The 26,461-nt window shown below is 38.3% G+C and overlaps 1 protein-coding gene across 1 annotated transcript in view; it reads left to right on the top strand.

The window, feature by feature from the left end:
* Positions 1-26,461, top strand: part of HOMER1 (homer scaffold protein 1) — an 87,124-nt gene that overhangs the window by 5,483 nt on the left and 55,180 nt on the right. The window contains exons 2-3 of the mRNA XM_054282182.1: positions 18,059-18,215; positions 24,350-24,481. Of these exons, the coding sequence (XP_054138157.1) occupies positions 18,059-18,215; positions 24,350-24,481 (289 nt within the window). The remainder of the gene's footprint in view (positions 1-18,058; positions 18,216-24,349; positions 24,482-26,461) is intronic.

Raw genomic sequence — 26,461 nt, 5'->3', positions numbered from 1 at the left:
CATAATCTGCTTTATATCCAGTTTTGATAGTAGACTTCTTTTACCATTCTGTTTCAAGTTTTTATATTTCCCAAGGCTCAGCCATGTGAGATCCACCAAAATTAGTATTGTGTTCAGGACAGAAATACTAGAGGGGAGAAGAGGCTAGAGGGAGCTGTGGGTTTATTCTACCTGGTCCTCACACTATGCAGTTTTGAGCTCTGTTTTATCTACACAGAGTCCTGGTAGTGGCATTGCTCCATTTGGTGAAGTAATTGAACTGTGTTTCAATATTATATTGATTTTCTGGAACTGCATCACAATCATGCTTCTGGCAACAGACTGTGCTCTGATACACTTTTTTGGTGGCAAGTAGTGATGAGTCCCAGTCATCGTTTAAAAATTTGTCTAGGAAAATACTGTTTAAACATGCAATAGATGATGTTGGATTGCCAGATACAAACCTATATTAACCTTTCCAGTAACTAGTCTCGATTTCTGGTTTTTAAGTAACGATTATCAAGTTAGATAAATTAAGCAGACTGCATTGCTCGTTTTCTGTAATGAGAGAAGTTGAAATACATAGCTCCTCTCAGGTTTTTCTTCTTCCTCCACATACATGCAGATGATTCACTGGCACTGTTTTGTTGATGTTTGTGGTTGTGCTCTTTTCAAACATCCTGATTATTTATTTTCACAGATCTTGCCACCAAATGGTGGGAACCACAGGAAGCAAGCACTGCTTCCTCCATTTGTCTACTACAGCACCAATGTTTGTGCAGTGAGCTATGTCAGTACTGTGACCTAGCTGACTGCAAATGCAGGGGTGTGCACAAGGGAAGGGCGACTACAGGTGGGAGAGACCTACTTTTTACTACAGTGGTGTCTGTTTACTCTGGTGGGAAATGTTTAAAAAGGTCTGAACTCAGACCTACTCCTGTTGAACTTTGCTCCTCAGTTTTGAAGCTCAGGTCTGGAAAGGTTTTTTTGTGACTGTCCACTAGGTTGAATCTCAGTTTATTGAGAAATGGTATTATTTTTCCCCTTTGAATAGTGTATTTTGTGGTAAAACAAAATAACACCACAGCCAAACCCAAACAAAAAAACTCACTAAACCCAAATGATAATAGGTTATATTGCTGGGTATAGAATTTGGGTTTTTAAAGTGCTTTGAAATTACTTATTGTGTAAATAGTATGCTGTATGGATCCACGATTAATCTTGAATCTCTTCTTGTAACAGGACATATGATATCATCGCAGAGTTTTGAAAACTGAAGAATAAGCTTTAAATGGTCAACACTTTACAGTGAAGTGTTGATGAAATAAATAGTCTGACGTATTCTCACAATTCTTAAGCCTACTTCTTAGGCCTGTTCATTTCCAACAGACTGCTAGTCCATAATCCTGAAAGAATGTACTGTGTGATATAGGAAAAAAGCCTGTTTTCTCCACTGACTTACTGTGGAGTACACAGCCATGGCAGGTATCTTACGTTACTTCTCATGCTAACAAAAATAAGCATATGCAACAATATGTGCTGTGTATATCTTGTCAAATGGCTGTATGCAGTAAATTGGGGTCCTGAGCGCATATTCAGATAATTTGCTTTAACCCTTGCTTTTGCACTACTTGGGGGTTTTTCACTGACTGTGTGTGACTAAAAGAGTTAACCTGCAATTAGACAGGAACACTTCTGTTGGATTTAACTTAATTTCAGCTTCTGGATACTGATTTCTAAGTGCTTTTTCAACGTTTGAGTGTAAGTCCCTTTTCTTCATCTAGACATGTGGAGGAGCTGATTTTTACTAGGAAACAATTAGCAGTGCTTGGGAATAGATGGTGTCCTGCTGATTGGAGTCATAGGTACTCATGGTTCTCAGAAGTACTGCAGAGCTCAGATAGTATGTCTGGCTACATATGATAGTAAAACTACAAAGGATCTTTGAGAAGTTTTCATAAAAAAGATACTGGTGCTGAAGTACATGATTAAAGAATGGTCCATTTTGGCTGAATTTTGTGAAACGAGCAGTGAGCACTACATTCCCTAAGATAACCTCATATCTGAATGTAAATGCTGCCCATGTCTCTTACAAATGGATCTTAATAGGCTACTTAAGATCCGAAGTAGTTTTTACTGAGGCTCATGCATTTGTTGAGCTAAAATATGACATAGAAATTAAAAACAACAACAAAGCTTCCTCTTTTGTCCACATTAATTACAGTTTTTAAAATCAGACTGCAGAAAAAGCTACTGGAATGTAGCTTTTTCTGTTACTGGAATGGAATGATGAGTATTATAGGGTCCTTTTCAAATATGCCACTTGTATTGTTAGCAGAACTGGAGAATTAATATTATTCTGGGTGAAGTTCTTAGAGAAAGACAATCTGCCTCTTCTATAATTGTTCTTTACAAAGAACAATTTTACTTGGCATTAAAATATATTTAAAGAGTCCTTTTCTTCTACTTAGTAACAACCGCAAATCCAACATATAAAGAATACTGCTGGTCTTGAGTACTCAGAGATGGACATGGTCCTCCTCAAATCACTTGTGCTAAGTCAGCCTTTACAGATGGAATTCACATCTAAATCTTGCAAACGTTGCCTTCTGCTTCACCATCATGTTTGTCTTTTTGTCTTTGTACTTCTGCCACTGGTTAATGTTTTTGTAAAACCCAAGAATTTGCTTATTCAGGAAAATGTAGATTATTTTTTCTTATATCTATACTGTTCTTCTTCCTGAAGAACTGTTACTCTTTATTTGCTTGTAACATTGGAAAAGATTTTGCAATTAATTATGGTATGAGTACTTCCTGCTCATGGCGTTCTATTTACTGTATTAACCAGTCTGTTTGTAAACACAAAACTTGTTAGTGAGTGAGAAATAGCAGTTTCTGCTATATCGACCAGTATTTGATGCTTCAGTTAAGCCTCTTTTGGACATAACCATGGGAGCACCTAAGTGCTCCGGTTTGAGAAGACTATACCATGTTTAGCATACAGCTATAAAATGTTTTTAAATGCAGCCTTCTTTAAAACTGATTTTGCAATGCAAGCATTCTGTAAGTAGCTAATGAGCCTGCTAGGTTTTGGCCACTATTTATATCATGGGTGCAGAAACACTGGGGCTTGGTCTGCTACATTTAATATCTGTTCTGTTATGCACAGGTGGGGGTGAGGGAGGCTTTTCTAGTTCTCGTTTCACACATAGGTTTTGAAGGTATGGAACCCTACCAGTTCATTCAGGTACTATGTAAGGAAAATTGTTAATTAAAAAAAAAATTTATGCTAAGATAACTAGCTCTTAAAAACACTGGTTCTTGCTCTTTGTTTAGATGCTTCTTAACTGTAGTAGCATGCATTTATTACTGAATATTTTTATTGAGCTGGTAAGTATAGGCCTCTAAAGTAGGCAGTTGGAGCCGAAACTTCTGCACCAACTGTGTGCTATCCTTTTTTTTTTTTTTTTTGCTCAGTTTGTCAAAATGCTAAGCAGTGTTCCGAGACCTGATTTTTTAAAAATTATTTTCATCTGAGTGAAGCCCTGACGCCCACCTGCTATCTTGGGGTTGGAACTAAGGTCATCGTAAGTGCCTTTCAGAAGCATAAGCTAAATTTTGAAGTGCTGTTTGCAAAGTGGTTGCTAATCTAATTCCAGTACAACACATAACACTTTGTCTTTACCAGCCTCCACCAGCACAATCAAAGGAAGTACATGAGCTGTCAGTGAGAAAATGTTTCTTTACATTATTTCAGTAGCAATACCTGTGGCTAGTACTGATGTCGTTTCATGTTTCCAGAACTGTTGTCTTCACAGAATCACATAATGGGTAAAATAGGAAGGGACTACAGTGGGTCATGTTGTCCAAGCTCCCTGCTTAAGCAGTGTCATCCCAGAGCACACAGCACAGGATTGTGTCCAAACAGCTCTTGAGTATCCCCAGTGAGGGAGACTCCACTGGGGATACTGGAGACCGTCACTGGGCAATCTGTTCCAGTGCTCAGTCACTGCACAATAAAGAAGTTCTTCCTCATGTCCAGGTGGAACTTCCTGTGCATCAGTGTCTACCCACTGCCTCTTGTCAAATTGCTTGGGACCTCTGAGAAGATGGTCCACCACTGGTCCATTTTCTTTACACCCTTTCTTCCAGTACTTGTATACACTGATGAGATGCCCTCTCAGTTTTTTCTTCTTGATGTTGAACAGCCCCAGCTCCCTCAGCCTTTCCTCATAAGAGAGATGCTCCAGACCCTTCATCATCTCTGTGGCCTCTGCTGAACCCACCCCTGGAGCTCCATGTTTTTGTTGCCATGAGGAGCCCAGAACTGGACACAGCACTCTAGGAGAGGCCTCACCAGGGCCGAGTACAAGGGCAGGATCATCTTCCATAACCTGCTTTTCCATTGCATGGCAATGCTCTTCCTAATGCCCCCCTTTTTGGCTACCCAGACACACTGCTGGCTCATGGGCAGCTTGTTGTCCACTGGAACACCAGGTCCTTCTCCACAGTGCTGCTTCCCAGTGGGTCAGGCCGAGCCTGTGCTGATGCCTGGGGTTGGTCCTCCCCAAGTGCAGGACCTTGCATTTGCCCTTGAATTTCAGATTGTTCTTCTCTACCTGTCTTTCCATCCTGTCAAGGTCATTCTGAAGGGTTGCACAGAACTTAGAGGTGTCAGTCATTCCTCCCAGCATAGTATCATAACTGAATTTGCTGAGGAGAAATCTGCCCCCTTTTACAGGTCAAGGATGAACAAGTTAAACATTTAGAGCCCAGTATTGAACGTTAGGGGACACCACTAGGGACAGGCCTCCAACTTTGCCAATAATTTTGACCCTCTGAGATCTGCTTTGCAGCCAGTGCTCAATGAACCTCACTGTCCACTCATTCAGTCCACACTTCTTGAATTTGTCAATGAGGATATGAGTGATGGTGTCAAAAGCCTTGCTCAAGTCAAGTAGACAGTATTGACTGCTCTCTCCTCATGAGCTGCTTATCGGTGGAATGCACAGCTTAGTCCAGGTGTGACTGCCCTTCTCTGCCTGTTGAGGTTCATCCCCATGGCATAGTACTTCACATAAGTGCTTCCTTGACTGATGCTTACTATGCAAACCTAACTTTTCCCTTGTCAGCTGCTGTAGTGGACTGTGCAGAGCACTCTTTGCTCCATGCTTGGTGTGTGTTCATACTAGTATATTTAAAAATGGATTTTGCCCCTTATCATTATTTTGCATCTCACTACAGTAGGAGGTTGCCTGACAGTGCAAAGGATGTCATTGGGAGAGACAGGATTTGGAGCCATCTTAGGAATACCTTCAGTGATCCAGTGAGAAAACTGCATTACCTGTCAGGAATGATATTTGGATGTCTCAGAGTGTTTGGCGTAAGTGTGCTGTGAACAATCAGGGAAACAGACCTGGGATTCCCCATTAGAGGTCAATATAGGTTCAACCACTGCATCCAAAATTCAATAGTGTTTACTCAGCTGTAAGTTATCAGAAGGGAGAGACTTGCTGGCATAGTAATAACATGCTGAAAGTGAATTAAAGAGTCTTTATAGTTCCTGTAGTGCTCAATGGGTGATTCAAATTGATTTGTTATTTATGAATATAAAATTAATTTGTTTATCTTTCTAGGAGTCTAATTCAGTTCCTTGATACAAATAAAATGATCCGGTTCTCATCTTCTGATCTGGAACAGTGATTATTTTTTCCTTTGAAACTTAACATGCAACTGTAGCACTCTGGTTGGGATTGCAGTTTGTTTGAAGATGAAGTCCTGGTGATGAAATGCGTGTCTATTCAGCTCCTTCTTATGTCAGTTCTGATACTTCCACTGGTTCTGGTGGAAGCATGAATTCAGCTTTGGGGTATCTGCAGTTAACATGTGGTAGTCTAGTGGTTTGTTTCAGGGTATTTATTTTTGAGGGTTAAGTGAAAAGCTCTTGAAACTGACTGTTAACTGATGAATTCTTAATGTCAAATATGTTGTTTGTGGGTTTTAAGCTGGAAATTAAAGGTGTGACAAGTGCCAGGCCCACTTAAAGAAGAAGCTTTTTCACATGGAGAAAGCATGTCAAAATTAATAACCTGGAGATGTGGAAAAAGATGGAGTGGATGTGGTTGATTGGGTGAGAAGTAGTGAGGAGGTGTGATTGTTTCTGTATGAAGGTCTACGGGAAGCAAAATAGAAATTTAGAGCCAATAAGGAGATGAATTAAAGCTATTAAAAAGCAAAGAGAAGTTGGTCAAGACTGCGGTGCCAAATGAGCAAACCCCATTTTAGTACAGACATATCTTTAAGGCTAATTCCAAATGTGGAGTAATAAACAAGGAGGATATGTATTCCTTGGGTTTTCTGCTGTTAGCAAATTGCCAAGACATCTAGTATTAATAATAACGAAATTATGACTAGTATTATTTTAGCGTTGTCTCTCAAAGTCAAAGATGATTAGAAAAACAGCAGTTAGGCTAATTTTTAAATAGTATCACTGGTTACCATATAATTGCCATTTATCTCAATGGAAACACATGATGACTTGATTCTATGATTTTGTATTTCTTCTATTATTTTCTAGGTTCCAGAATTCTCATCAGTCTATTGTCAAAAGCCCCAGCTTTGCCACTTTGCTCCATAGCTGTGAAATACAGCCATCAGAACAGAAATTCTTGTCTAAGCAATGATGAGACTTGATGGAGCATGCAAAATCACACTGAATGTCAAATCAGAAAATACTGTGTTTACGTTGTTTATTGAACTCTGCTGTATTTTATAGAATCTAAGATTATGTAGGATTGCCACTGTTATTATTTCAATGATTTACATATCTTCATGTCGTAGTGCCAACCCTCTATTCTCACTTCCTTCATACTGCACTATCTGTGCATGATGACACTTGTCAGTGCTGCTGAAGGATTTTATTACATCCACTAAATTGATCTAACCAAACTTTAGAACAGAGGATGTTGATTTACAGACAGTCTTATGCTTTCATGTCAGGACAAAGTGAGGAGTTTCAGTCTGTCAGTTTTCTGAATCTGCTGGCATTTCTACCAGTGTTGTTGTATGATCCTTAAATCCTACTGACCACTATGATTAGTATCAAAGAACATGCAAGGTGCTGTTTCTACCTATCTCTGCCTCAGAAAGAGTGCCTAAGTAGCCCCATGCAATTTGGCTTAATTCTTACCTTGTTTAGTCAGCATCAATTGGTCTAATTAGTTACTTGTGAGTGGCATAAACAGTCCTTATCACAAGCTGAAAATTATTTTGCAAAGGAAACTACTAATTTCAGCTCTTCAAGAATCCATAAATTGATTTGAGGGTGTTTGTGAAATGTGAAAAGGAAAATATGCAGGTCATGAATAGGCTTGCATTCTGGAGATTGCAGAGATTGAAAATTATGTCCCATCTGGAGCCTTCCTCCTCATTTTCCTCATCCTTCTCCATGCCCCTAGTAAGGAGACTGCTGCTGCGCCTGCTTGTAAAGCAGTACACAAGCTCCTGCCTCACTAGCAGTGTCTCTGGATCCCAAAGCAACTTTGTGCTCTGGCTCTCTCAGCTTCTGTTGTTTGGAGAGCTGTGCTTGTGCTGCTGGTCTAAGGGGCTTCTTTATTTTTTTTTTTTTTGCCCGCCCCCCTTTAAATTGTAGCTCTTGTAATGGTTCTGAAGACTATAGATATTGTTCCTGAGGACCGTGTATAGAAGATATCCATTTATTTAAACTCAAGAAAACTAGTGGTGCAGGAAGACAGGAAACTATAACTTAATTGTTGTATGACTTTATAAATACAGTACTCTGTTAAATAACAGTAGAAACTCAAGCTAAGCAGTTAAACTACTTAATATTCTCCATTAAAATATTTACATGGGTTCTCTAAGAGTAGTCTGACTGTCAGAACTCCATTGCAGGGAGATTTTAGATAAAGATTGCAATGGAAAAATTGTACAGAGAGTATCAAGGAACTGGGGGAACTAACTAGAAAGCCAGGTTGTGGATTGCTTTCGGGCCTTTCTAAACTTATTTTACTAACAAGCATGAGTAATGTTAGTTCTTCCTTTCTGCTTTCTTCTCTTTTCTGCTTGTGTTGCAAGTGTGGCTAAGTTGGACTTCCTTGCTGTAGAATGGAGAGAAATGAATGTTTTTAGACTGTTCATTTCCTGCTTATTTCTTATTCCAGATGCAGCGTAGCTTAGTTTACTGCATGTAAGGGCTGTTGTAGGAATGTTAATATCTAGACTTCTTTCAGAAACATCTCATTACACTGTTATTTCAGGATTCTTTGTTCATAGACTAGAACCTAACATTAAGTTGGGGATTTTTTGTTTACTTCTGATAAATACTTTTAGTGACTAGATGTGGAAAATGGCTGTACATCTTAAAATTAATTTTCTAGTTCTAGAGAGAGAAGAAATCCTGTCTTGGATTCCTGACAGGAATTTTTGCACAGAGTAAAATTCAAGAAGAAATTATAGTTTTTTAGTGTCATGATTTCTTAGTGTTTTCACTATAGATAAATTTATAATATATTGTAAAATTCAACCTAACATAGTTTAGCTGCTCTTAAGCCATTAAAAGCTAATGGTTAGTTCTGTCCAATTTTGTAATTAAAACAAACTTAAGGTAAACATTTATTCAGAGATACCTTTGTCCACTTACTTGCACAATTGAGAGGAATAATCAATTAGGTACCTAGAAAAATTCTGGAGATACCTATACCTATATTCTTGGAATAAGTTACTAAACTGAAGTAAGAGCTTTAGGAAGATAAAGCAGAGTACTTGATAATATGCTTTTTGTTACCTCATTTTTCCCCAGAACTCTCCCTGGATTCCTGCTATGCAAATGAGCTTTTCAAGGTCGTGTGGAAGGACAAAAAAAGGAAAACCTTAGAGAGATGGACCATCTTTCAGCTGTGGGAGTAACTTTCACAGTCAGTGATGAATTATTGCTGTGAATGCAACACTTCAGCTGGTTGCCTACTTGCTGAACTTGAGCAGCATACAATATAAGCAGCGTACAATAATATGGGGGCACTGGAGAACAGGCATTTAAAACAAACCCAGAGAATTGCAGAAGTGAAAGCAAATCCAGTATTTATTTTCCTTCATTTTTTAAAAAAATCTGTTTAACACTTCCGTATGCATAACCTACAGGTAGTTTTATTAATCTTTAGTGTAAAGAGCTCCATGTTCACTATCATTATACCAAAAATTTAAAGAGTTTTGTTGGGATTTTTCTTTGTTGTACTATATAAGCCTTAATTTTAAGTAGTGGGCACTGATTTGTCCTCAACTTTGCAACTCTGCCACCTTCCATGCTGTTGATGTTACTAAATTTGTGAGACTGTAATGTCTGTGCTGTCCTACAGCTCAATGTAAATCTGTGCTGTGGAAAAAGCTCTTTACTCTTCTAAAGTTTACTAAGATGCTTCATGAGTCCCTCACGAATTGTCAGCTCAGATGGAAGAGGAATGAGGTTAGGTAAACTTTCTCTTTTGTCTTCATGTTTGTTCAGTAGCAAGAGCTATATTTCCCTAGATATGGTAATCCTAACTCTTGGGATTTTATGTGATGGCAATACACATACATTTTAAATGCTGTCCGTGTTTGTCTTATAGTGCCTGTTTGTATGAAACTCTCCTACCTCTTTTCTTTCCCTTCCTTCTCTGGAAGGTACTGTGTGTGGGCTTCTTGAGCATTTGGTTGAGATTGGTACATATAGAGTCATCCATTTGTTCCCCAAACAGACTGTTTTATAGGATTGCATACCTGTGAATTGTAGAATTGTTGAGGTTGGAAAAGACCTGTAAGATCACCAAGTCCAACAATCAGCTTAGAACCAGCACTATGATCACCACTGAAACATGTCCTCAAGTGCCACATCCACTTCCAGGAATGATGACTCCACCACTTCCCTGGGCACCCTGCTTGATAAACCCTTACCATAAATAATTTTTTTCTCAATACATACTCTAAACCTCCCCTGGTGCAAATTGAGGCTATTTCTTCTCATCCCATCACTTTTTACCCAGGAGAAGAGACTGACCCCCACCTGGCTAAAACCTCCTTTGAGATAGTGATAGACAGTGATGAGGTCTCCCCTCAGTCTCTTTTTTTCTTCAGGCTATATCCCCCCAGCTGCCTCAGCTGCTCCTCATATGACTTCTGCTCCTGTCCCTTCACCAGCTCTGTTACCCTTCTGAAGATGTCATCCATCTTAGTGGATGTGCCAAAATGTTACCAAAAGGAATTGATTTCAGAAATATTTGAAGTTATGTGCTTTCCTGACTTGTCGGCTGTGTAATATAAAACTTCTATTAATTGATGCAATAATTCAAGGGAACAGTATTTCTGCTAATGGAAGTCTATAGTTGCTGACTTTAAGTAGAGTTCTGTCTGCTCGTAGGCATCAAATTTAATGTGGTTTGTATAAAACTATATTCTTTGCATTTAGCTGTATACATACATATTTTCTATATACTCCTTAGCCCACAGCAAAATGTTGCAAGGTTGTTGTTTGGGGTTTTTATTGGGTTTTTTTTCCTTTCCAAAAGTGTGGGGTATTAGGGTATGAAAATAGAGTGCAACGTTTCCCTCTGTTGTCCAAATGGCTAACAGATTTTCACTAGTCTTTATACAGGCACTAACATTTGAAAGATAATAGATTTCTGGTAATCACTAAATCATTTTCTACTGACTTCCTATACCTTATTTCTCTTTAAGTACTGTGCAATATTCTACTTCAAGCTGAAACAAATTGGTTAAAACTTGAGGTCCTTGCAGACGTAAGAGACAGTATACAATTATTTTTCTGGCAAAGGTAAATGTATTTTTTACTTAACCTAACAGGTTTACTGAAAGTCTCTAGAAAATATTGCTCCCCTCAAATCCTGAAAAATGGCAGTTATTTCTTGTGATGCTGTGCTAACTCCTAAGTGCTTAAAAATCTAATGCTAAAAGCTGATTCTTAAATAGAAATAAAACAGCTTAGAAAGTGCTTGAAGGCACTGCCTGAGCAGTGTTACATAGCTACAGAGCACAGTCTGTAAAGCTTATAGTTTGAACTTTATAGCTAAATAGGCAGTTACACATATTAACTGATAACTGTATATAGAAACCAAGCTTTTTTGTAGCAACTTTTTAAACATTTGCTGACTTCAAATAAACCAAAACATAACAGCAAGAACAGGTCTAAGAATGTGGATGTAGAACTAGATAAACCATTGGTGGGATGGGAGAGATTTTGATTTGGTTACATGATTGTAACTTCCACTTTTTTACTATTTCAAAGCTTGTTTTGAGATATGAAAATTGTTATTGTATATATACATTGTACCTGAAAGTTGTGTGTAAGACAGAAAGAAAAATCTGAAGTCATAGTCATTACACAAGTGCACTGAGTGTGTTTGTTCAACTTCATAATTTTATCTTCAAGATGGTATTGTCAGTTATTTGCCATCCAGAAAAGGATTACATTTCAGAACAGTTTCCATACATTGGAAGCCAATGTTGTGCAATACTTTTCCCCAAATGTATACAATTTTTATCAGATCTCAGAGCGTTGTCATGAACATGGAAAATTCTGTGGTTTCCTGTTGCTTTGAACTGTGGTTTCCTGTTTGCTTGTTGACTTATACTCCTTAAACAACACTGACTGTGTTTGGATGCTGTAGTTTATTAAGTGGTTTTGACTATAGTTGCACTTTTAATCAGTCTCCTCATTTCTTTTCAGGAATCTCTTCTCAAGCTGCTTAGAGTAACAAAAGCTTGCTACAGCTTCAGAAACAAGCTAGGGGACAATAGGTAGCAGGACACTGGGAAAAAGCTGTGGGATTAGTATGCTGACATGTGGAAAAAGCAAAAAGGTCTTTGTCCTCTCCTAAATCAGCAAATGCCTGAAATACCATGTGCAGTGTTCATGTTGTCTGACCTGGGGAGAAGTTTCCTTGGATGACAGCTATTGCAGAGGCTTGGAATTCAGTGTGTGCAAAATGACCACCTGCAAAAACACGCCTACTGTGGGGGTTTGCAGTCCTCAACTGCCAGAGACAGTGCTGAGCATGCCGTCTGTCATGTGGCAGGGTCTGCTGTGTCTAGGGCCCTAATGGCATGAGGACAGCACACTTTTTGTCCAGTCTCCGCCACTCCAGTCAGCTTGGAGTGTGGCTGCGCTCCCATTTTGAGCACAGGGATATTGCCCTGTTTTTGCCTGCATGTGGCATTATCTTCCTCTGAAACTCTTTTTATGAAACCTGATGGATGAAATCTTGCGCTTTTTATAAGAAAAAATCACCAAGGCACATTTTGTTTGACTTGTTTTGAAAGCAGTCTTGTATGTGGACTCCATGTGCATCAAAGCCAGGAAATCTGGATAATGCACTGGAGTTTGTAGAGCAATAGATGTGGACATGAATCTCATGGAATTTTCACTATCAAAACTGAGCTGAGTAAGAACACCCCATCACACATGTTTGTTCATTACCTTTTTGTCTTACTGTTTGGGGAAAGCACCTCGCTGAGAAATTTAGAACTTCCAGGTAGCAGGCATTGCCCGTGGTAGTTCGTTTTTTTAAAAAAACTCAGTTCCCCATAAGCCACAGTCACTCAGTGTTTCCCTGTTTTGGTGTCTGCTGTCTGCTTCTGCTTGGGCAGCTCTTCACTCCAGCTCTTGCTTAAGAGTCATTGCTTGTGTCTCTTTTGTCTTCATCTGCAATCCTGGCCTGGTCTTGTGTCCATACAGGGAAGTTTTTACCTCATCCTATGTAGTGCAGCAACTTCTCTGCCAAAGCACTGTGAATTTAGCCCTGTATGGAGGAGGAAGGGAGGGTTGTGTCTAATTTTTAATATGTTTTTTAGCATCATTAACACTCCATAAGAGGAGGAAAGTAGGACCTCAAGTAAAGTTGTAGAGGTTCGTACTTTCTTTTCAGTGGCCTTATTGTTTTCAGAGTAACTAAGATAATGGAATCCCAGTCTTGAGAAATTATAGGTTTTATAGCATTCAAGGTAATTTTAGAATCATGGTAAGCAATAGTGTGAGGAAAGAAATAAGGAAAAAGAGGTCTTCACCACTAGTGCTGTAGAAGTACCAGATGTCAAAGAATAGAGATTTTTTTTAAAAAATGAAATATATCTTAATTATGAATTAGCAAGGAAAGTACTTTCTAACCTTCTATACTAACTTAGCTTCTTTTATGCAATCTTTGATTGGTGTAACACTTCCTATATTGAGCAGTCTGCATTTCTTTTGTAAAGACTGTGTAAAGATGTCAAAAGGGAAAGAGTGGTTGGAAACTATTCATTCAACTGTTAGTAAACCTAACTGTTAGTTAGGTTTATCGCCTAAGTTTAGCTTAGGATTGATCAATGAATATCAATGAATAAATGTCTGTATTGATTATGGAAAAGCTCGTTATGACTCTGCCTGCTAAAGTGATACTTATTATACTTTCTTACTCATCACATTGCTCCTTGGGTCCAGGAGGATTTGGCACTTATTTCTTGTTAGTCTTTGTCTGACCACTCTACTGTTACAGCCTAAGGCAATTAAGAACAGCAGGATATGACCTTAATGTTTTTACCATGCCTGAGCGGACATTTCTAATAGTCAAACTGTGTTACTATGGCATTCTTGTTAGTTTGTTTTCTTTTTGTTCAGTATCAGTATAGTTCTGGAAAAATGAATTACTTTGCTTTGTAATTAGTGTGGAGTTCTCCTCTTAGTTCCTATTAATGTCTTTAATGAGTACTGAATACCTTCTGATAATGAAAGAAAAAGAAGAGAAAGCCAAAAGGGGAAGAGAAGTGAGGGAAGAGTAAGAAGCTGGTAGGGCGGTTTGGTTTTTTTACAGGATTGATTTTTCTTCTTTAAAGATGTTCTTCCTTTCTCAACTTCTTATGGAGGGGATGGTGCTATGCAGGGCAACAGTTGGACTCAGTGATGCTTTAGCATCCCTTCCAACTCAGCTTATTCTGTGATCCTGTGAAAAATAGAAGACCTTTTTTTATATATAGAAATATATATTATAATTTAAAAAACCACATATTAATTGTTTGACCACCTAGGAAGGCAAAGAGGAAGCTATCTTCCTATCTCATATTCCTAAAATTAATATTGTTTCAGCTGAATTGATTGAAACTTCCAGACTGGGAGGGCATCGTGTCTTTATGTGGATAATGGAAGAGCAAAACTTTTATGTGAAGATGTATTGGCTACAGTTGCAAATATTTTTACATGTTTTATACATTATGTATTGCATGTTCACAGGTGTAGGAAATGTAAAATTTAAGTAGCTCTATATAATATGTTGCTACAGAAAAGTGCAGGTGATGTAATTGTATAGCAGCTTTGAAGGACTTCAGTGGTGCATCAGTGACTGGTTCTATAACACATGTAATCCTGTAGATATATAGTGCATAACTTCCATTAGCTTGCAGAAATAATCTTTATAAATTTTAATTGTCAAGTGTCAAAACAGTGGTCTAATTCTAGAGTCATCTGAAGTTTAGTGTCTTTGTCAGAAAAAAATCCTAATTACTCTAGTAATCTGGCAAAATCATGATTTATCCAACTCATTTAACAAAGGGCCCTATGCTTTTTCCACAGAGTTGAACACAGTTTGTCATTCAGTAAAGCTGTACTTTGGGCATGGAAAGAAAATACTGTAACTCTGGTTTTATCAGAAGTGATTAAAGAAGTGTAGGTTAGCTTGATTTTTACTGTTCCATATCTAACTATACCGTCTATGCCAGACCCATACTCTGCCCTGCAAAGTGCTCTGCTTTGTCTTGAGCAGCAGTGCTGAGCAATCAACAGGAACATGCAGGCCACCTCATTAAACAAATTGAGGATATTTTGGTGGAGCTGTGGAAGACTTTTATGATGACAGTGCTGGAGAGCAGCATCCCAGGGCTGAACAGTTGACTTTCACTGACACTCACTTCAGCCATATAGTACTCACCTACCTTTTACATATTAAAATCCTAACCTGTGGTGTGTTGTGTGATATACTGAAAGTCCGAGTTGTGTGATATACTGTACTGGGAGTGAACTGAGCATCAGTGCTGGTAAAATGCATATTCATTAACTACACATCATTAACCACATGCATCTATGTCCTGGATTCAGATCTTCTTTGATCTTTCATTAACATGGTCAGAACCTTTATAGTTTCCTTTCAATGTCAATATTCATCAAAACAATTGGCAGGCTTCTAAGATTGTTTCCCATTTTTTGATGGGCTCTTTAATTTTCCAGGGTTAAAGAGCTGGTGCATTATGTTAATATGCATCCCCTTGATATTGGCATATGCTTAACTGGGAGGTAAATCATAAAATAGATCTAATGTTGAAGACAACTGAAGTATGATTCTTCAATCATACTCCTTCAAAAGTATTATTGAAGAAGTAATTTTAGATATTCAAAAGAGCAAAAAGAATTCGTTTGTTCTGTTAAACAAAAAGCCTATGAATGCCAGTCACCTTTACATAACATTCGCGTGCAAGAGATTTGGATCAGGGAAACAGCTATGCAACCTCCTCTAGTGGCTGATTTACAAGGAAATCAACCTTGGTGATTTACAAGGAAAAGATGAATTGAAGCTGAGGGTAGATTTCTGTGGAGAACTAGCATGTGCACTGATCCCATTGGCCTTCTCTTCCTTCTTCTTCATCTTTCACTGAAACTCTGTTTTGCTGTCTCTGATCTGTTCTGCATACTTCTGTCATTTCATCCAACACCCAACATAGGAGAACACCATGTCTATCATCTAGTGAACTTCAAGGAATCTTGACTCCCAGCTGAGTAATACAATTCTACTACTGAAAGCTGCTCTTCCTGCTGAGCAATAGAGATAGTTCATTGAGTTCACATGTACCCCTCTGTAGTGAGGTCAAATTAAACTCCTTTGACTACAAGTACCTAAAATTCTGTGGGAATTTATTTTGGGGAAAAAAAGTGTTGAAAACATACCTCTGAAAATAAAATGAGGGCAGGTCAAAGGGTATATTTTTTCATGCCCTGAAATTGAGAGTCAAAATACCTAAAAAGTTAAATTCAACCTGAAGTCCTGGTACTTAGTATCTTTGGAATTTGATGGCAGCATTCCTTAAAAAAATATAGCAATCAGTTTGTCATTAAAATGTAGCTAAACTTAAACTGACAACTACAGTATTGTAGAATAGTTTGAATTAAAAGGGACATTAAAGATAACCAATTCCAACCTACCTGCATGGGCAGGGACATCTTCCACTAGACCAGGTTGCTCAATGCCCAGTCGAGCCTGGCCCTGAACACTTCCAGGGATGGAACAGCCACATCTGCTCTGGACACCCTGTTCCAGTGTCTCACCAGCCTCATGGTAGAGAATTTCCTCCTAATGTCTTATCTAAACCTGCCCTCTTTCAGTCTGAAGCCATCACCCCTGGTCCTCTCGCTGCATGCCCTGGTAAAAAAAGTGCCTCTACTGCTGCTCTTGTAGCCCCGCAATAGGTACTGAGAGATTGCTGTAAGGTCCCCCCAGAGTCTCCTCTTCCCCAGGCTGAACAACTCCAGCTTTCTCAGCCTTCCTTGATAAGAGATGTGTTCTATCCCTCTGATCATCTTGTGGCCTCCTCTGGACTCCCTCCAGCAGGTCCCTGTCCTTGCTGTGCTGTGCCCCCAGAGCTGATGCAGCCCTGCAGGTGGGGTCTCAGCAGAGCAGAGCAGAGGGGCAGAATCCCCTCCCTGCCCTGCTGCCCACCCTGCTCTGGATGCAGCCCAGGACACGTGTGGCTCTCTGGGCTGGCAGTGCCCATGGCTGGGGCATGTCCAGCCTCTCAGCCACCAGCACCCCCAATTCCTTCTGGGCAGGGCTGCTGGGATCTGTTCATGCCCAGCCTGTGCTGGTACCAGGCCTGCTCTGACCCACGGGCAGCACCTTGCACATGACCTTGTTATACCTCATGAGATTCCCATGGGCCCTCTTCTAGAGCTTGTCCAGGTTTCTCTGGATGGCATGCCGTCCCTCAGGTGCATCAGCTGTGCCACTCACTTTGGGGTCAGGTGTAAACTTGTGGAAGGTGCAGTCGGTTCCATTCTCTGTCATTGATGAACATACCAAAACTGATGTCCATTGGGACTCTGAGCCATTAGTCACTGCCCTCTAGATGTGACGGCCCAACCAGTTCCTTATCCACCGAACTGTCCATTCATTGAATCCACCTCTTCCAGCGTAGAGAGAAGTATATTGTAGGGCATGTGTCAAAGGCTTTACATAAGTGCAGACAACTGACATCCACAGCCCTCCTCTTCTCTACTGATACAGTCACTCTTTTGTAGAAGGCCATCTTATCGCCATCTTAGTGATATTAAAATGTATTTAGATTTCTGTGCAATGTTGTGCGTCCTGGTAGTGGTCATGGGGAAAAATGCTGTAATTTCTAAATTGTAATAAGAGGGTTTTTTTGCCTCATGTAATTTTATTTGCTAAGTAATTTACAATTTAAAGTGTATTTCATACATTATTTAATGTTGGTAAATACCTTTACACTTTCAGGCATAAATCTCCAAAGAATGAGGGATTCACAACACATGTTTCTGGCCTTAATTAATGTTAGTTTTAGAGTAATTGCATTGGATCAACCAGTTCAGATCCAGATTGTGGCATAAAATTGATGAGAATAATCAGAGTGTTAGAAGATTTCGGAGAAGAAGTGGACTTGAAGTTATGCACGTTCTGCAGTGTGCAGTGTAATGAGAGAAGTTACACATGCATTAACGCCACTTAGTTTTGAGGGATAGGTGGGCAGTAAAGAGCGGGGGAGAGGATGCGATGGTGCTGAATGTATTAGAGATGTCTGTGTTTATCTGACTCCACAACTGGATGTTGATTTTTGCCTTAGAAGACTTGAGTTTTGCTTGCAAATATGTATAAACAAACTTACCTGCTCTATGCAGCAGCACATACAGAAGTCATCAGGCAAGGTTTATTCTGCAGAGTAACTTGTGTACATCCAAATGGACACAACTGGCAGATGGCTTGTATGCAATGATAGTATGTACAGCTTAAATTCATTACTTCTTCTCTCTTTCCTTCAGGGAACAACCCATCTTCAGCACCCGAGCTCATGTCTTCCAGATTGACCCAAACACTAAGAAGAACTGGGTTCCCACCAGCAAGCATGCTGTTACTGTGTCCTACTTCTATGACAGCACAAGAAATGTCTACAGGATAATCAGTTTGGATGGCTCAAAGGTAAATTATATATCAGAAAACCTAGTTGTCTGAAGCATTTTTGCTGCTACTTTCTAGTTTGATGTTCTTCATGTTTCTTCCCAGATGTTTGTATCATTATCTGAGCAAAAGACTACTGACGTTTTAAAATGGTAACATTGCCTCATCATGTGTTTTAAGTGTTTATTTGTAAATTCTGTTTTCCATGTAGTTGTGTTGACTTCTATAACTATTGCTGAATTGAAGTAGTGACCTGTGCCTTGAATAATGCTATGAGAAGGGTAAAAAGACAAAAATTGTACAGAGAGTACTCATAGGTTTACAATAACTTGTTTTCATTTCTGTACTCAGTCATTTATGAATGTAATTAGCTTCAGCTTTATGAAGGACATCTGTTCAGTGGCCATAATCAGTTAGTAAATCCTTTGTTATATAATCTTCCAATTTTTGCTGTAGAGAATGCGAGGATTGCCTCCTAATAAAGCCTACCTAATAAATGGTAGGCTTTTATCTAGACTCAGTTGGTTTGGTTTTAGTAGGGGATTTGTGTGGGTGGTTTTTTTTGTTTGGTTTGGTTTGGTTTGGGTTTTTTCTCTGTTTTAACTAGAAAGGATATTGCACTGAGCTGCTCCTTTTGTAAAACATGTCTAAGAAATTAATTTGACATGCAGAAAATCCTTGACTGTTTCTACCCACATAACTATAATAACAGTAACTTTACAAACAGCGTAGCAGAAAACTCTACATTTAGGGCATTAAAGATACACAGTCTGTAATCAAAAGTTGTGATCCTTTCCAGAGACTTTCATTTGAAGCTTTTGGAAATACATCAGTTCACAATGATTGGAAATAAAGTACTCTGTTAGAATCATGGCAGTATTCACAGAGATTTTATGCTTACTTATTGAAAGCTGAAAATTATTGCTGTTCATTTTTTAAAATATCCAGAATTTTGCTATTTTAAATGTAAAAGAATATTTTCTATCAGAAAAAGTATATAGAAATTGATCTGATAGTCAAAAATCTCTGCTTGAAGTGGCTGAGACTGGCAACAGAGCCTACCAGATTTTTTTCAGCTTTGTCTTTGTTTTTTTTCCTTCTCAGCCTTCCTTCAAAAGATTCAATTAGTTCTATCAAATAATTAAAATAACTTTTGAGTCAGTATTAATGAATAAAGACACTGGGATTGGAACTAGATGATGTACGAAATCAAGAGTACCAGTTATAAAATGATCTGGAGAATATACAAAATCCTTATTCTGACATCCACTGGGGTTCCTCCACCTTAATCCTAATGCTGCAACTCCTGCTGAGTGCCGGCTGAATTAAATTGTCAAGTAGTTGTTCACCTATTTAGTTGTTCTTTTGTCTGCTGCAGCATTCTCTCTACATGCAGTCCTAATGGCAAGGTACATTGATAATTCAGTTCATCGCTTTTATTTACTCTGTGAGTGTTGCAATCCTAATAATGTTTTCATCCAAGTCTTAGGTGAAGATCTAGAATCCCAGTCATGGTTAAGAGAGTCCCATTCTTTCAGGCATTAACCACGCTGGTCTGAAACATACACAGGTGAATAGCGGAGGGACACATGGAAGAATTTTAAGTGGGTTTCCAGCATAATTCCCAGACAGTTAGTTTATTTTTACTTAAAACTCCATCCTTTCTTTTTTTTTAGCATGTCTGTTTATGTACAATATTGTATGTGCCAAGAGTTAAATGTAAATATAAAGCATTTTTAAGTTTGAGTGTACCAGAGAGAGTCTGTGCTGTATGGTATATAGCTGAGTGTCAGTAACACTGCTGATAATGCACATGTTGCCAGTGGCCAAAACCACTTGTCAAACCCTACTGGTTTTGAAGCTGTCACACCCCTCCCTCAGTGGGAACAGATCCAGCCATGTTTTATTGCACACATGGTTGCTGGTGGGGTTTAACAGCATCCTTTGGGTTTGTAGAGTGAAGAGAATGATGTGCTCAGTTCTCAGGCACTGAGCAGTAAGTCAGTAAGTAAAGGCAGCTCACATGTATATTTCTGCAGTAGGAATGCTGGAAAGAGGTGTACTATAGATTTGAGAGGTAAAATCCTATTTCTATCCCACACCCTTCTCTCTCCAGGTTGGTGCATTTCAGAAGTATTCCTGGATATAATTTAACTTCTCTACTGATTACCTAAGAGTCATTAAATCTTTCTTCTTGAAAACAATAGGACATTTAAAAACATGATCTTCACTCCCCTTTTGTGCATTGCAGTTTCCAACCTGAATTTACTTATGGGGTCTTTGGTTAATTTTGAAAGAGGGGGTTTTTTTCCTTATTTGAGCTTGATTTAGCCAAGACAGTTCCTACAGACACAACTTCCACTTACTTTTAATGCATTTTGTGTAATATTTTCCTAAGCTACAGTCTCCTCTTGAGATATCTTGCACCAGATATCGTGTATGTCCCTCTATCTTGACTACAAAAAATATTCTAGTACCATAAGATGTTCAGTGTACAGGCTATATATTTTATAGTCATGCACAATATTTGGAGACCTGTTGCCCATTGCAGAGAAAACTTGATGCAAGTAATCTGATTGAGCTTCAATCTGGTTCCTCTGACCTCTTGAGTAAATATCTTTTATGTGACTTTTTTCTTCTACCAGTCCAGATTCAAAAGAAAGCCTGAAAAATAAGATTTCTTATGAAGTATGGCATGACAACATTGAGCAGTTGTTGCTAAGGCTCTCAGTTCTCATTAATTATATACTCATTTCAGAGTTCCTTGGGAAAATGTGTTTTAGTACTTCTTTCTCCTGGGTGATTGAACAAAGCTTCCATTGTTTCTCCAGTAATAGTACAGGCAGATGTCAGGATTATTCTGAGTCCCGCTGTCTTTTGCATTTTGTCTATTGCCATCACTGAGAAAAGAAAGACACCAAGTATAGTGTGGTTCTTGCGTTGCTAGTTAACTCTCTGATAATTTTTTTCTCAACTACCAAGCAGGAAGATAAACTTAAATTTCATATTAATCTAGAACCAGAGAAGACTCTGGAAAAGAGTGGTTTCCCAGTCTGCAGGTTCCATGAACCTTGCATATATTATTACTCAGTCAAGTCTCCCAGCAGTGTTACTGCAGATGATCTTGTATTTTAATCACTGTCTCACTTTAAAGTGACAATTTTTAAATGCTCAATAAATGTTTTAAGTGAGACCTGTACACACAAATGTTCAGTGATTTTCCTTTGAAGAAGTTAGAAAGTTCGGTATCTTAAATTATTATTGCCATTACTTTAAGCACAAGACAAAATTGTATTTGACTACTACTATATATCTTGCAGCTGTCAGGTTTGCAGCTCATAAAATGAACAGCTCAGACACATGCCCTATTTTCTCATCGCTAAAGTAATATGAAATGGAAACATGAAAGCTATTTTATAATTCCAAAAAAGCCTGAAGATAACTAAATCAGTTTTCTTCAAAAGCTAAATGTTTTTCTGTCAGATTGGTTCTGTTCTGTTTTTAAGATCCTCTTGTTCATTTATGGAAACAGCATTCTTGAAAGTTGATGAAATATTTGACACTGGTTATATGGATAACTATGCAGTGAAATCTGGATTGGAGGAGAGCAGTTAAAGCAGTACATATTTGAATGGACAGGACAGGCTTAATTATAAATTTTGATTTTAAAAATATATGTTTTTTTAAGTTAAATATACAAAGTCTTGGTATCTAGTTTTTTCCAGAGGTATCTGACACTGGAGTGTATTTGTAGGATGCTCTAGCATTACACTTTTAAAAGCATAGTTTTGGATGTGAGAACCTAGCATACTAAGGCTTTTAATTTCGTTGTAAAATTGGTAAACTCATGGTAAGCTCAGTGAATGGGCTTTTTTTTTTTTTTTAATCACTGGCATCTGAATGTAGTCTTCCCAGTCTTTGGGGTAATGCTGTCTACTGACTTGAAACCTCTTTGCTTTTCTTTCTTGGAAGATAAAGGAAAGAATCACAGCCAACTCTCTCTCAACACAATTATTTTTGAAGCTTTCTTCCTGTCTTTCTCTCTGGAAGAAAGCAATTTGACAGTCAATGTAACCCAGCCTAAATGCAGACTGCTGTCAAAAAAGCTATCCCATTCTGGACCAGGCACCCTGTTCAGGTTCTCTGTGGTGGAGCCTGTCACATGGTCAGCAGAACCATGTTTTGACTGGGTTAAGCTGCAGCCAGCTATACTGCTGTCACTGCAAGAAATGGCAGCTGTGGAGGCTTTAAACCTGTGTTTTGCTTGGAGGTCTTAGCTGTCTGGCATTGGAGTCCTCTTCTGAATTGAGGAATCTGTCCTACACAGTCCCTAGGATGTTTAATTTCAAGGATAGTACTGTTGACAGCTTCCACAGGAAGTGAGATTGAGCATTAAATGAGTTTGCACAGCTCTATTCTGGGCTTCCACCTGGGTTTTTCAAATGTGGGCTTCCAAGCACTAATAGTGCAAAAGAAGATGAGCATACAAGTAAAAAAGGAGTTCCAGAGTGCCTCTTTTCTGAGAAGTCCTGTCTCACATTCTCTCTTTTGTCCTATATGCTATAGACAGCAGTTTTCTAGGTAGTCAGTTGGAGGTGATAGTGCAAGTATGATGGCTTTATGTGAGCTCCAAACCTTATGCCTGAAGAAAGGAGAATAATGTTTAGTGTACCAGTGGCTTCACTAAGCAGCTTCTGTAGGAACATCTGAGGGATGTCTTTCAGACAATGCTGGAGATAGTTCTCCGTTTTCTGGTCACGCAGCAAATCCTGTCTTTGATCTGATGAGGCTTCCTGGCTCAAATGTAAGCTTTCAGGCATTCCAGAATTTTCAAGGAGCTGTTCACAGTAGGCAAAATTTGTATTTAGGGACAAAAATTATCAAAAAGAATTGGCTATGTTCAGATTTGCTCATCTTCATTAATGGTGAGTATAACAAAGCTGCCAAAGTCACCAAGAAAGAGTTTTGTTAAATTTATCTGTGCTGCAGTATCTTTGCTTGTCTTTCTACATGTTGCATTGAAATGTATGCTTTGGAACTTTCTTGCAATACTCATCTCCACTACTTTATCTGAGAATCACCGTATGAACATGGGTGCTATTTGTGAGGTTGGCTGGTCCCTGAGCTGTAATTTTTTCAGGCTTGCCCTGTAGAATTCATAGAAAATTTTAATTTGGTGGTAGCTGTGGTCCAGTGGTACTCAAATCTTTCAGCAAAAACAAAGGGTGCAAAGTAAACTCCTTTAAATAACTACTTATTTCTATATCCATCTAGAAGTCCATATAACTCAAGTAGTATAGACTGATTTTGACTTTAAAGGATTTTCATCTTAGGAGAGCAGTACTTGGTCTCTGTGATATTAAAGTTTCTCAGTCAGCATTCTGAGAAAACAGTCTTACATTCTTCCCATCTTTACAGTTTGCACTTCACATATGTACTCTTTAATGTGATGGAAATACTGTTGAAATTCACAGTGAAACTTAAGTTGTTTTTAGTAGAACCAGCATATCACCTAGTAATTTCATTTTGTGTTTATATTATCAGAACTTACATGCTGGAGGATGATATTTTTTTCATCCTGTAGATACAAGAACAAGAATTAGAGAAGAAAAATTAAAACAAGAGTAGCTCCACTTCTGTAGTTGGTGTATGACCCTGCCATTGTTAGCCTTGCTTATATGTGTATAAAGGAAACAGACTCTTGTAGAACTGAGATTTAAAAAGAAAATGTGCTCCTTTGTATTATTGAGAGTTTTTCAGTGAGAATCTCATCTGCAACATGGGTGGGGGAAGAGCAGCAGTGGAGTTGACAGGCAACTTGAGAGGCACTGCCTTAAGGGACAAAAAAATTACAAGTGCGAGACAAAAAAGGACTTTGATTGTCCTTATATGTAGGAACTTTAAAGGACTGCACGCAATTGTGAATTGATGCCTATTCCCCTTCCCCATCTATTTCCTCCTTACAATGTATGCAAAAATATGCCTTTGCAATTCTATCTGGCATTGAATTAGAAAACTGTTTCCTAGTTCCCAGCATGTGTCTCATTCAGCATATTCAGATAATTGTCTACAATATTGACATTTGCAATTATGAGTTGTCTTTAGAAATAAATAAAAACCATGAAGCCCATTTTTACAGTTATTGTCTTTTTCAGGCAATAATAAACAGCACCATCACCCCCAACATGACATTTACTAAAACATCCCAGAAGTTTGGCCAATGGGCAGACAGCAGGGCGAATACAGTCTATGGCTTGGGATTTTCATCTGAACATCACCTTTCAAAAGTAAGTATGACCAGTGGCAACTCTTCAGCTAGTGAAGCTACTTAAGTGTATTTCATTACTGCTCACTATGTCTTCACTCCGTACTCACTACTGTTGTTATTTAAAAATAATTACAAAAAATTGTTCTTTGTCAATCCCTATAATGTAAAAAGCACAGGAGTAAGTGTGATCTGCAAATTTTCTTCAAACTGATGAAGAAAAGGAGAGAGATTGAAGCCTATTACACTTTAGATTGCTAATGCTTTCTAATTACTGATTTCTTAGGTTTTTCTTCTTAAAAATTTTTCTTTTAAAAACAAAAATTTTGTTCTTCCATTACAGTTTTTCCATGATAGAATTTAAAGAAATAAACAATTTGGTGTATTTGGATCTCCTACAAAAAAACTGTTTGTAGTCTTCAGATGCGTTTTTGTCTTTTAGGCTACATTCACTTTCACTTTTCTACTATGTAGTACATCAAATTACTGTTATTTCAAAGTTTGCAGCCTCAAAGTAAAGCTAGTGAGAAATATATTCAGTATAAAAGAAAAATACATTTTCTGCTGGAATGCAGAAGTGGAAATGTTTACTGAAGCAGTATGTGCCACACATGAGCTTCTTTTCTAGTCTACTTCTGCAAGAAGGAAATAGACCTCATTCCAAGGAAAGAAGAAATCCCTGTTTCTCAAACTGATGGCATAGGTCCTCTGAGCATCCTTACTACAGTACTTGTTTTTGCTACTGCCCTGGTAGATGAGTCCAAGAACCTGTACAAGTGTGGGTTTTCTTCAGATGGGGAATTTTGGTGCAGTTTAAGAACTTGTGTTTATATTAAGCAGAAAATTTTCCTATTTGAAATAAAGAAAATATTTGGAACCTAAGTGCAATAAGATAAATACATGTTCAGGAAGGAATAATGGTGGCTAGCTGTTTGAAGGAAGAGTCATAGCAGCCCTTTTGAGAAGGTATTTGTCACTGTCCAAGGATAAGCACAGCCTCCCAGGAAACCATTAAAATGAGACCCAGTATTTGGGTCAAGCATCAAACTTGTAAGCTTTCTTCCTTTCATAATTACTTGGTTTTCATTTCCACAAAGCAACACAAACACAGGACTTTCCAAGTGATTCTGGTATTGCATGTGCATTTGTGCACCTATCATTGCTTCAGTGAACTTGGAAACCTCATCAGTTAATTTGGTGTGTATGTCCCAGAAGCACTTGCTTATCGACATGGTAATAACTTCTCTTAATATTTCAATGGCTTTAGCAAAAATGCTAGTCTAGTTCACTACTTTTTTAGACTAGCTCGTTTTTATTATTCACAGATGATTCTTTGAAGGCAAAGCATCCTGCTGAAGTCATGTACACTCTGTTTGCCTGACTTCAAGCTCTAGGTTATCCTTGCCAGTGGAAATATGTTGGGTTTTTTTAATCTTTGTCCTCAACTCCTCTTTTGCCCTCCGTCACCTTCTTAATTACAGTTCTCTCAATCCCATTCTTTTCACTGCCATCAAACAGATGTCTAGGACTTTTAAATATTCCTTTGACATAAAGCTCTATATTGCTGTTGAAAATTTAATCTGAAAGACTACGGTAGACATTTTTTCCTAATTTCTTTTTTTTGGAGTGTTTTTTTTTTAACTCAGATTGCTGTTTTATGGATAATAAACAAATTTATTAAGAAAAATCCTGAGTCACAGACCTTTTCTGAAGATTATGAGCCCTTTTCAGCATACTGTTCCTGTTGTATTATATCTTAATTATTAAACTGATATTCATGTGGGTTGCAATTGCCAATTGTTGCTATTACTAAAATTCCTAAAGATTTAACTTTTTGTGTTATTTAAAAATTATAAATATATTGATGGGGAAAGAAAACTTTTCTTTAGATTAGAAGCTGTTCAGCCACTGGAGCTGGTAGGTATGTTTGATTGGGAATCAGAAGACCCAAATTAGATTTGCCCTGTAACTTTAGAGAAATCATGTCTATATTCTCTTTCTT

This window comes from Melozone crissalis, unplaced genomic scaffold (genome assembly GCF_028551555.1).
Source record: "Melozone crissalis strain CALT ecotype California unplaced genomic scaffold, PUWL_Pcris_2 ptg000005l_1, whole genome shotgun sequence".
NCBI classification, from domain to species: Eukaryota; Metazoa; Chordata; class Aves; order Passeriformes; family Passerellidae; genus Melozone; species Melozone crissalis.
Note: the sequence above shows the minus strand (reverse complement) of the source record. Positions and strands in the feature narration are given on the sequence as shown.